Source organism: Colius striatus, chromosome 2 (genome assembly GCF_028858725.1).
Source record: "Colius striatus isolate bColStr4 chromosome 2, bColStr4.1.hap1, whole genome shotgun sequence".
Classification (NCBI taxonomy): domain Eukaryota; kingdom Metazoa; phylum Chordata; class Aves; order Coliiformes; family Coliidae; genus Colius; species Colius striatus.
In genome coordinates, this window is record NC_084760.1 from 77115778 (window position 1) to 77128714 (window position 12937).

A 12937-nucleotide genomic window follows, 5' to 3' on the forward strand; every position below is an offset into this window, starting at 1 on the left:
ACTGGTGCTTGTGTCACTGTCCTCTTGTGCATTGTCATGGGAGGGACTTCTGTTATAACAAAGCCCCTAGAGACATTAGACAGGATTTTATAATAATTTTTCATTTGGAGGAGTGAATACTTGCTTCTGATACAGAAATAAATGACCTATTGCACCTGCAAATCAATGCCCATCTCCTTGAAGAAGGTGATCTCAACTAAACATGTCTGTAACAACAGAAACTTCAGTAGGAGGAGGAAACAAAAAAGTGCAATCTGAAATTGCTTCAAGGGAGAGACAGCAGTTCTTTCTCAGCGGGGATGTCAGTATGCAATGAGAGTGAGTCATTATGATGCAGCTCTGTGATTCAGACAATTCAAAGCCACTCTGGGATGTCAGACTGAAAGGCGAAGCTTTCCTCTACCCAGGCAGACGCGCACCTCAGAGGAAAACGAGGAGCCGACTTGATGCAAACGCACGAGGTGAGGTTTATTTCGGAGCTCCGGGTCGTCTCGTAACTCACGCAGGAGTCAGAGGAGGCGACCCTGGTGCTCAGTAGGAAAGGGTTTTTATAGGGTTTACACGCCACACAACAGATATAGGGTTCGAACAATAGTTACAAGCTCTTGACCCTCGGTCTGGCCTCTCCTGATAACCACAGGCCGCAGCCTTTTTTAGGAAATGTCTTTAACTTCTGCTTCTTGGAAATGAAGCGGTCTCAATGAGACTGCACTTTCGCTGAGGCGGTTGTTGTTCTCATAGTGTGCAGGCCGTACTCCATTTTGTTTGTTTGTTTGTTTCGCCTCTTCTCAGTTTCGCCTCTTCTCATTCCCCTCTTTTTCTTTTGTACATTTCTAATCTTAGAATTTCTGGAGAGGCCAGGCCAGTGGTCAGGACTAACACTTACTAACATTATTTTTATATTTTGGTAGTGGTCCCACCGGGATTATACCCCACGGAATAGGCTCCCCAGCTGCTTGTGGTAATGGTAAACAAGCAGTGATACTGGTTGCATTTTGGGCCTTCCCGAAATCTCGGATTAGTCCCACCAACAGATTTTCCCTAGGTGTTTCGGTTTGGTTTCCGAAACACACGAAGCTTAAGAGGATTATCAGTCTTTTCCACCACCCAATCATCCTTTTGTATATCTCTAGGTGCCCTTTTTACATGCGCTGAATGTACCCACGCAGTAATCCCATCGACTTTTACAGCGGTGGGAGTTGTTAACAATACCACATACGGTCCCTTCCACCGAGGTTCGAGCGTCTCTGATCGGTGTCGTCTAATCAGAACTTTGTCTCCGACCTGGAACGAATGGGGCATCGACACCTCGCCTGGGTCGTAGAGGTTCTTCAACTGTTCCCAAACTTCTTTTCTAACTACTTCCAACGCTTTTAGGCGTGCTGCAAGAGTAAGAGAGGGCACAACAGGTTCATCAGTCCCCACTATTTCTGTCAGAGGAGGGGGACTCCCATACAAGATTTCATAAGGGGTGAGCCCCATAGGTCCTGGGGTGTTTCGAACCCTAAACAGAGCGAGGGAGAGAAAGACTGTCCAATCCCTCCCGCCGGTCTCCGCTACTAATTTAGTTAAAGTTTCTTTCAAGGTCCTATTCATCCTTTCTACCTGTCCTGAACTTTGAGGGTGATATGCACAATGGAGCTTCCAGTTAATCCCCAATTGTCTGGCTACTCCCTGACTTACCTGGGCGACAAAGGCAGGTCCATTGTCTGACCCGATTACCTTGGGAATACCGAATCGGGGAAAAATCTCTTCCAGGATCTTTTTTGCCACTACTAGTGCTGTTTCGTTCCTTGTAGGGTATGCTTCGACCCATCCAGAGAAGGTATCTACAAACACTAACAAATATTTGTTACCGTACCGGGCAGGCTTTACTTCCGTAAAGTCTACTTCCCAGTATGCTCCTGGTCGATCTCCTCTCAGTCTCTTTCCTTGGATTCCTTTAGTATGTCCTGCATTTGTAAAGGCACATACCTCGCAATTTTGTACGATGCGTTCCACGGTTTTCCGTAGGTCCGGGACCTTGTAGCGTGATTTTTTTGCTAGTGTGATAAGTTTTTCAGTCCCCAAATGCGTAAGTCGGTGCATTTTATCGATGTAAGCTTTCCCTTCCTCAGCGGATAGGTTTGTTTCTTCCTTTCCTTCCACTGCCTGTTTGTCGTCAAGTTTTACTGAGAGTATCATGGCCTCTAGTGCGGCCTCTTTGGCAGTTGTGTCTGCCATTCGATTCCCTCTTGCAACCCAGTCATCTCCTTTTTGATGCCCTGGGCAATGTATGATGGCCACCTTTTTGGGGAGGTGTACGGCTTCTAGGAGATTTAAAATTTCCTCTTTGTTCTTAATTTCCTTCCCCGCTGATGTCAAGAGCCCCCTCTGTCTGTATATTGCCCCATGGACGTGAGCAGTTGCGAAGGCATATCTGCTATCGGTAAATATGTTAATCACTTTTCCTTCAGCCAGCCTCAGGGCCTGTATGAGGGCTACTAGTTCGGCTTTCTGGGCAGAGGTCCCCTCTGGCAACGAGCTAGCCCACACGACCCGTTTCCCGTCCACTACGGCTGCGCCAGCCTTACGCTTTCCTTCCAGCAGGTAGCTGCTCCCATCGGTGAACCACGAGGGGGTTCCTTCCATAGGCTGGTCAGTCAGGTCTGCGCGAATGCCCACTTCTTCGGCTAGAACCTCTTGGCATTCATGGAGAGGCTGGTCACTCTCTCTTGCTTCAGGCATCAGTGTGGCTGGGTTCAGGATGGCTGGAGGGGCAAACTTAATACGTTCAGTTAGTAACAGACTCTGATAGTAAGTCATCCTGGCATTTGTTAACCATCGGTCAGGAGGTTGCCGAATAATGCTTTCCAGGGAGTGGGCTGCAATGATTGTAATTGGTTGTCCAAAAGTAAGTTTATCAGAGTCTTTTACCAAGACTGCTGTGGCAGCCACTATTTTAAGGCAGGCAGGCCATCCACTGGCCACGGGGTCTAATTTCTTTGACAAGTATGCCACTGGCCGTTTCCAGGGTCCAAGTCTCTGTGTTAACACACCCCGGGCCACTCCCTTTCGCTCATCCACGAACAGAGTAAATGGTTTGGTGAGGTCAGGTAACGCCAGAGCAGGGGAACTTAACAGCGCCTTCTTTATGTTGGTGAAGGCCTCCTCCTGCTCTTTGCCCCATACGAATTCTCCCTTGTTTTTTGTGAGTGGATATAGTGGTTCAGCCAAGCTAGCAAACCCAAGTATCCACAGACGACAGAACCCCGCTGTTCCCAGGAACTCACGCACCTGTCGAGAGGTTGACGGGGTGGGGATCTGCAAGATGGCCTTCTTTCGGGCTTCCGTCAGCCACCTTTTTCCATCCTTTAGAGCATATCCCAGATAGGTTACCTCTTTCCGGCAGATTTGTGCCTTTTTCGCTGAGACACGGTACCCCAACCTTCCAAGTTCAACCAGTAGTCTGCGAGTTCCCATCAGGCAGTTCTCTTTGGTGGACGCCGCGAGTAGGAGGTCATCTACATATTGGAGTAAAGTTACCTGTGGGTTTTGTGCCCGGAAAGTTGCCAGGTCCCTGTGGAGGGCTTCATCAAACAAGGTAGGAGAATTCTTAAATCCTTGTGGTAATCTTGTCCACGTGAGTTGACCCACTCTCCCACTTTCAGGATCTCTCCACTCGAAAGCGAAAATCAACTGGCTCACTGGATGCAGTCGCAAGCAGAAAAATGCATCCTTTAGGTCAAGGACTGTATACCAGGTACGATCTGGGGGAAGAGAGCTTAAGAGATTATATGGGTTGGGTACCGTAGGATGTAAGGTAAGGACTCTTTTGTTGACTTCCCGCAAGTCCTGTACTGGCCGATAATCCCCAGTCCCAGGTTTCTTTACCGGCAGGAGTGGTGTGTTCCAGGGAGATTTACAAGGCACAAGAATCCCTTGTTGTACAAGCTTGTCGATATGAGGTCGTATCCCTGCTACTGCCTCTTTTGACAATGGGTATTGTTTTACGCTTATTGGGGTGGCACTTGATTGTAGCTCGATCACTATGGGAGGGATGTTCACCGCTTCCCCCATGCCCCCAGTTTCGGCCCATGCCTTCGGATACTGCTTGAGCCATTTTTCAAGGTTATCCAGGTTCTCCTTGGGGTTTTGGTATAGTCTATATTCCTCCCCCAAGTGCAGGGACAATATGCATGTTTTTGGTTTTCCGCCTGCAAGGGCGATCTCAGGGCCAGCAGAAGTAAAGCTTATCTGAGCCTTCATTTTTGTTAACAGGTCTCGCCCGAGGAGGGGGGTAGGGCACTCGGGTATTAACAAAAAAGAATGGGATACTTGGTTAGTTCCCAAGTCAATAGTTCGATTAGTTGTCCAGGGGTATTCTTTTCGACCTGTTGCTCCAATTACCATGGTCTGTTTGTTAGTTACAGTCCCTAATGAGGTTTTCAGTACGGAATATTCTGCCCCAGTATCAATCAAAAAATTTACTGGGGTCCCCTCCACATTTAACGTTATCCTAGGCTCGGGGAGGGGTTCCGGGCCCTGACCCCATTAATCTTCATCTTCCTCCAGGGTTAGCACTCTCTTTCCCTTTTTCTTGGGGCATTCACGGGCCCAATGCCCATGTTCCTTGCAGAAAGCACATTGATCTTTTCCCAGTCTTCTGGGTCCCTTATTCCTGTCATTGTCGCCCAGGTCCCTTCCTCCTCTCGCCTGTCTTTCCCCTTGGCGTTTCCCCTCGGCCATTACTGTAGTAAGTATTCTTGTTAAATTCTTATCCTGTCTCTTTTGTCTCCGTATTTCTTCCTTCTCTCTCTCATTCTTTTCCCTCTCCCACTTTTCTTCCTCAGTTTCCCTTTTATGGAACACTTTTTCAGCCTCTTTAACAATATCTTGCAGGGTGTAATCCTGCAATCCCTCGATATGCTGCAGTTTTCGTTTTATGTCTGGTGCAGCTTGTCCAATGAAGGACATGATAACGGAGGCCCGCTGTCCCCTAGATTCGGGATCAAACGGGGTATAAATACGATAGGCCTCCATGATACGTTCTAGGAACACCGAGGGTGGTTCATTAGGCCCCTGCATAATTTCTCTCACCTTTGCCAGATTGGTAGGTTTCCTGGCTGCCCCTCTTAGTCCTGCTACCAGAGCCCGGCGGTATATGGACAGTCGTTCCCTACCTGCTGCTGTATTATAGTCCCATTGCGGTCGCGCTGCTGGGAACAACGCTTCCACTTCCATTCCTGTTCGAGGGGGTTGGCCTGGTTGGCCTTCCTGTAGGGTTTTTCGTGCCTCCGAGAAGATTCGTTCTCGCTCCTCTGTGGTGAAAAGTGTTTGAAGTAACTGCTGACAGTCGTCCCATGTGGGCTGATGGGAGTACATCAGGGATTCGACTAGTCCTATGAGGGCAGCAGAGTTCTCAGAAAAAGAAGGGTTATTTGCTTTCCAGTTGTACAAATCAGAGGACGAAAAGGGCCAGTACTGTAATGGTTGTAACTCATCTGGCTCTGTGGGGGCTGGCCCCACCGCCCGGAGTGGTAAGGCTACAGTGGAGTCTGGTCCCTCAGGCGTTATCCCCCGTTTACTCCTGGTACCGGTATAGGGTCCTTCTTCCCAACCCCCCGGGTTATATGGCACAGGTACTCCCTCGTTTGGGGACTGGGGTCCAGTTGGGGGGGCGGTGGGTATAGATGTGGATACAGGTGGAGTCCATTCAGGGGGTCCCTCGACCTCTGGATATACCTTGGTCTTAGGGCTTGGTTCTTTCAATTTTTCATAATCTCCCCCATTATTGGTCACCCCTTCTTCTACTCCTGTGAGAGCCAGAGTCCTGGTTGTCACAGGTACGCCCCGTCTATAGTATGGGTAGGATGGGGCTAGGACTCTTATTTCATCATTTGGAAGAAATGGTCGGACCCAGTCCGGCGGATATATCACCAAATCTTCCCATACTGTGATATATGGTTCTTGGTCAGGATGGCCTCCTATTGAGGAGAAAATAGACATTCGGACTGCCCGTATGGTATGGATGTCAAAGGTACCTGACCGTGGCCATCCTACTTTAAAAGTTGGCCATTCACTTTCGCAATAATTTTGCCAATCCCCCTTCTTGATAATAAGAGACAGGTTTTGCCCTCGTGCTTTTACTTTTGGCCAATGTGCCAATGTTAATGACAGAGGGGTGGATCGGGACTGCCCCATGGTTATCAGTAATACAAAAAAGATTATAATAAGACACACACACACAGAAACGGTTTCTCGCTCTCCACGACTTTTACACCACGGAAGAGATCTTATCAAAATTTCAGAAGGGCGGAGACTTCGTCCCCTCATTCACTCCACAAAGACCAGCTAGGTTTCACTTATAGGCAAAGGTTGCCTATTTTCACCCGTGAGGCGTCCCCCAGGGCCGTAGCCTGTGGTGCCGGACACGTCTGTCCCCCACACGTGCTACTCAGAAACCTCTTTAAAGTCTGTCAGACCTTTACTGACCCAGCAGCTTCAGTTTCCCCGTGACCCTTACTTCCAAAACAACATAACACAACCCTGACAATTATGACTCCTATCCTTACACAGATAGAACATAAAAAATCAATACAATTAATCAGGCACATCTAAAAATTTTTTTGCACAAAAGGGGTTCCTGTCCCGTACCTATCCCCGTAATGTTGAGTGTGACTCTCAGGTAAAAATCAACAAATATACTTATGGACACAGAGGCGGCACAAAAAGCATTCCCTGAACTTACAAGGGTACCAAAGTATGTTCTCACCCAATCACCCACAAAAGCAACATTCACTTGGTCTCTGATGCTTAAGATATCTGTGCAACAGCGAGCTCCCAGTCTCACACACTTAAAACATTTTCAGAGGTTAATGGAGAGAGAGAGAGAGAGAAAAAGAGAGTGAGAGAATGAGAACCTTATCCGTGTATCCCTAAGTGTTTTTCTTACTGAAGTTGGGGATTATGGACTGTTGGGTCACGAGGTTCAGGAAAGAATCCTTAGTCCCAGACCTGGTCAACAGTAGGCTTATTTAAGGAGACCCTGCCGTTGAGTCACGAGGTTCAGTCTGGACCCCCTTGCTTTCTAAGGCACCCTTAAAAGGGGCTTAGGTGCGGCTAGATCCAGACCTAGTCTCAGACTTGGTCAACGGTATGCAGCCTATGACATAGAGGGATGGGCACTAATTTAAATTTCGAGAGACGCAAAAGAAACAGAGATAAAGGAAACAAATAACGTTAAAAACAATATTATCCCAACAAAGCTCTCAGTTACACAAACCACAAACTCTTAGAGACACAAAAGAAACAGAGATAAAGGAAAGAAATAACGTTAAAAACAATATTATCCCAACAAAGCCTGCTCAGTTACACAAACCACAAACTCTTAATCTCAATCTACACAAGCTCACAAGCTCTCATGTGGCGCCACAAACATTCACACAAAAAGCTCACCTCCAAGTGGTCATCGTTTCCTGAGGTGTTCGTCGTTGATCCCGGACGAGCCCCCAAATGAAAGGCGAAGCTTTCCTCTACCCAGGCAGACGCGCACCTCAGAGGAAAACGAGGAGCCGACTTGATGCAAACGCACGAGGTGAGGTTTATTTCGGAGCTCCGGGTCGTCTCGTAACTCACGCAGGAGTCAGAGGAGGCGACCCTGGTGCTCAGTAGGAAAGGGTTTTTATAGGGTTTACACGCCACACAACAGATATAGGGTTCGAACAATAGTTACAAGCTCTTGACCCTCGGTCTGGCCTCTCCTGATAACCACAGGCCGCAGCCTTTTTTAGGAAATGTCTTTAACTTCTGCTTCTTGGAAATGAAGCGGTCTCAATGAGACTGCACTTTCGCTGAGGCGGTTGTTGTTCTCATAGTGTGCAGGCCGTACTCCATTTTGTTTGTTTGTTTGTTTCGCCTCTTCTCAGTTTCGCCTCTTCTCAAGACCACAAACACGTTTTTGCGCTATGTGAATTCATACAAAGATAAAATGTATTCTCAAGCTCTTAATAGACTCCCACATCTCAAACAACTGCCTGGTGAGCTTTATTTTATTTTATTTTCTTTCTTAACTTCACCCCCCCCCCCCCCCCCCCCCGCAAACTTAACACACCACCCCCACCCCGCAATTCATAATGCAAACCTACTTTGAGCCAAGTTTTGAGCCTTAGTTAAGTGACCATCTTTGTCTCAGGCCACTCTTTTATCAGTAAAGCTACAGGTACTACATTGCTAAATAGAACCCCAGGCAATTCAGACAAATATCCTAAAACCAAGACTTAAGACTAGGTAAGGATCAAAAAAAGAGAACTGTTTCGTCGTTAATAATTTTTTTATTCATGAAGCTGAACAAGAAGAGGTCTTCCTCTGAGATGAAATGTAAGTCTAAACAAAACCCTTTCCTGTCAAATGAACAGGTTGAGGACAGTATGAATATTTTTCTTTCTCTCATGTTCAATGTATGGTCACAATAGTCTGCACTTTATTTTGTGTCAGAACTTAAATTAAGATGTGGACACAGACTAATCCCTTACTATTTCCTAATCTATTTTTATACAATCACCCTTTGAACAGATTGGATGTATAATAGATCAGCAGAGTTCAGGCAAGCAACAAGATACAAATCTCATCTGTCCTCTAGTCATAACCCTACCAGAATGTTCCTTCATCTATACCAGTGGAAAGAAGAAAAAATTTTCCACAGCATCAAAAGTAAGGCACAATTCTGCTACTCGGAAGAACAGACGGAAAACCCAAGTGAATTATTCTCATCCTCCTAGCCATAGGAAACCTGGAAGGGGACTGGAATATAACATACCATTCACCTTACCATAGGATCTGTGTACATAAACTACATGTGTTAGCAAAAGTCAAATCTTGACCTTGTCGATATCAAGAGTTTTTCCTGTGGAAACTAGTAGATTGTGAATGACACCAGCAGGTTTCCTAATGTTCATGGAATCTAATGATTAGCAACTGTGTGAAGTGAATGAAAAAAAAAAATCTCTTGAATGCATTAGGAGCACTGGCAGTATACAGAAAATTTGTGGGATTGGAAGACTCTTTTGGTCACCTTCAGGAACTGTAAAAGAAGTGATTGGTTTCCTCCAGCTCTCTGAAGGCCTGCTCAGAACATGTCAGAGTTTCTCCTTTAATCAGTGAGGAAAAGCAAAGAGCTCAGCAGAAGCAGTTGTGAAGGACAGGGAAATGAGTCATTCTAGTTCACTGTTAATGGGCTCATCAATCCTTTGCTGTATCAAATTATAAATATATAGCAAATATTGACAGACATTTTGAGGCATATTGTGAAGCAGAATGTTTATCTCATTTTTGTTCTTCTCAAGATAGATAATCCTCAAAGAAGCTAGTAGTTTCAAAGACTTTGGGAGAAACTCATTATGAAGAATACAAAAATTCATTTTAGTGGAGATTTTATGTTGCTGAAGGCCAATTTGACCTATTAGTGTTTTAGGAGTGAATAGTCTCTCTCTGTCCACTTCCCTCCACTATAATCTAGTTAGTTATTTTGCTAGAACCTTTTTCTTTGCAATCTCTAATATTTGCAGTCAGTTTTGCCTACGTCAAACTTTGGGAGACTAAGAGCACCCTCAATTATGTCCACATTACTCAGAATTGCATTTGAAAATGCTGTAAAACAATTGACTTCTCATAAATATTTCAAAAGCAATTATCTAGACTAAATTGATTAGAACAACTGAATTTCTCTAAGTTCCAGACACTTGCAGAATTTGAGGCCTCCTGCCTTAACACTTGGTGCTCACGTGGTCTTAATTCCTCTGTTACTATAACTCTACCACACTGAAAAAATATGTCGAACTTTCACTTAGGCAAATTGAAACCGAGATAGCAAAAAGTACTTCTCTGACATATAGGGCACCACATCCCCAATTACTAAATACCTCCCCATCTAAAACACACATTTCAGAGAAATTAGTACCCTTGCTTAAAATGAAGATCAATTGCAAATTCTTTGCTCACAGGTGCAAGCTAAGGGATATTCTCCAAATAGAAAACATCAAACTACGTATTTGTGCCATTTGGCAAAGCTGTAAGCAACTAGAAGTTTTTCAGGACAGCACACTTCTCATCAGGTGGGATGTTCCATTAGAATTTACCACAGAGCATTTAAGCTAATGCCACTATTAAAGTTAAATCCTTCACACTACTTAGTTGGAGAGATCATATTGGAGGGTACATTGTAACATCTAAGAGTTTGGTGACAAAAATAATTCTGGAATACAATTTGTGTAAAGTGCATTAATGCTTAATCACCTAACAATTTAACTCTTGTTTTTTGGAATGGACAGAAAGCTGAAGAGTCTTGCTTATTGTGTTGTTGTAAAAATAGTCACAAAAATATATCCAGTACTTTTCTGCTTATTCACATAGAATATTCTATAATTAACATATACATGTCCACACACACCCCCCCTTTCAGCCACAGAATTCTTACATTATAGAACAGGGATGAGTTTTATTTGATTTGCTTTCTCCAGACCAACAAAAAGAATCCAATGGCCTTTTAAAATCTCGGTTTAAATACTTTTTTTCTCTTTTTGAAGCTAGCAAAGACAGACAAGGTTGCTGTATGAAAAACTAAGATGTCATCAGAGAATGATTCTGTATGAGCTCATTCGAGAAGACATTAAACCCTTTGCAAACTCAGGTATGATATGACATGCTTATTTAATGAAAGGGTAATTTCTGAATTATTCTTTTGCTCAATTATTTTCACACAAGCTTTGTTTTTTTCATCTGAAAACTCAGAGGTGCTATGAAGTTGAGGCAGAGCCTCAACCTGACAAGAATTAGTCTATAAGATGAAGTGTGTTCTGATATGACAGAAAGGACAGTAAAAAAAAAAGGACTATAAACATTTGCTAAATGAGGAGCAAATACATATTCATGGATATCTGAAAGACAATAGTAAATGCGTGGCTAAATTTAAGAAAAAGTACCTGATTAAGAGTGGCAAGATTTCACCTCACATCTTAAAATTTTGTTTTAAAGACACAGCATATACTTCCTTGAGATCTACTACATCTTTGTCATTTACTGAGCTTTGGTACCATGCAAAAAGAGATACAGTAATATTATGAGATAACATTTTCTAAATAATAAATTACCCATGTTAGTGCTTTTAGAAAAGTCACAACTATATCAGAGAAGAGCTGTTCAGGGCTAGTTGCAGTTGACTACATTCTTTGTTCTGCATTCTCAGAGAGTGGTTTGAATCACTCTTTTTTTTCTTGTTGTGCAGTGCCTATACTGCCTCTCCCTGTTACCGCTTTATAAAGTTGTCAGTAAGAGAAAAATTTTCTAACCATTGTTATTTTAGCACATTAGAGATGTAGCTTCTCTACCTCCACCTCACTAACTGAGCAGTGATTGTGTTATTCAGGGCCTGAGGAAAGTGGCAAGCTGGTTAGACCTGAGAGAACCAGCAGACACAATGCTAGTTGGTGAATGGAGTGAAGCAACCGTATGTAAAGTATCACATCAGGCCCTGTGATTGAGATACACTACTAGTAGGTTATAATAGCTGTAGAATAGTAGTGCCTTTATCACCTCAAGACTGTAAGTGTACATTTATATTTGAATTGCAAATGTAAGTGGACAGGCTGTGGGTGTGCTGTAAGCTTTCTGAGAGACCACCTCTCTCCTTAGAGTGTATTAACTCAGCAAAACTGAACAATATTATTTGAACATTAAGCTGATGTCTTTTGAGGCCCACTAAGCTTCCAAGAAGCCTGGAGTATGTTTCTGATGCTGTAACTCAAAATGATTGGCATGGGTTTGTGTGGAGCCACTTTTTCTTTGGTAACCGGGGGAGGGGGCTGTAGTGCTGGGTCCCAGTAAGGGGTGGACCCACCTCCAGCCTGGCTGGGCCAATCTGGGGCCTCTGCCATCATTATTTCAGGAGTGAAATGTGTAGCAAAAGAAGAGGTGGAGTTCTACAAGATGGAGGTGATCACGTGAACCTCACAGTCAGAGAATTTCTGTTTTCTTCCCCAAGTTGAGTAGTCTGGTCTGTATTGCTTGGGACCACAAGTGGCAATTGAGCCCTCCCTGTCCTTAGGGATTTCCAAAGGCCCATATGGCTGACTGTGGTCCTTTGTTCCTAGATGGGCCTAAACCAGGACAGTGATGTAACCTTAAATATCAATAACTGGTTACTGGGTTTGACTGAACTAAGAGAGCCAAAACAAGAAAAGAATTCCCCAATACAAAGTTTTGCACCTCCCCCTCTCTCTCACCAGATATGGCAAATATTCTCCTTAGAATGGCAAAAGTTTGGTTATGCAGTCTTGCAAGTTTTCATCCTGTGATACCAATGACTGGATTCTCTGCTCCACGGTTCCTCCCCTTTCCCCACTTTTCTAACTGGAGATTGACCGTTGTTCAGAAACGGCCCCCAGCACTCCTTCATGCAGCCTTCTGCCCTGGGACTAGTGACACGGCACATGCCAGTGGGAATGGAAAACTCATGTAATGGCAGCTCATTGTGAAAAACGTGGTTAACAAGCGTGTACACTAGTAATAACGCCTTTAAAACTTATCGAAACTTTTTGTTACAGGTGGTGGGTTTTTTTTTGTTAACCTGTTTCAAAAGGCTTTAGGAAAAAGCCAAACAAACCGCCAAACCAACAACCTGCAACAGAAATACTGCATCAAAACAGCGGCAGAGACGTCCTGCTGCTGCTCTCGGGGCTCACGAGTACGATCCTGCACTGGGAAACGCACAGCAAACTCCAAATCCCTCGGGGCACGGCCCCACGGCTTCGACCGCGGCGCCCACTCCCGGGGGGCGTGAAGGGGAAGGGGAACGCGCCGCCCCCGCCCCCGCCTCGCGGCGGAACGGACGCTCGCGCCGCTGCGGTGCCGGCGCCACGTCCTCCCGCCGTGCCCCGCGACACTGTCATGGCGGCTTCCTGCG

At 45.0% G+C, this 12937-nt stretch overlaps 1 protein-coding gene across 1 annotated transcript; it reads right to left on the reverse strand.

Annotated features, from left to right (window-relative positions):
• Positions 1-443: 443 nt before the first annotated feature.
• LOC133624997 (uncharacterized) lies at positions 444-7916 on the reverse strand. Its single transcript, XM_061991171.1, is given in 1 exon segment — positions 444-7916. A coding segment is annotated over 1 exon segment (5274 nt). The 5' UTR covers positions 6316-7916; the 3' UTR covers positions 444-1041.
• Between the last annotated feature and the right edge of the window lie 5021 nt (positions 7917-12937).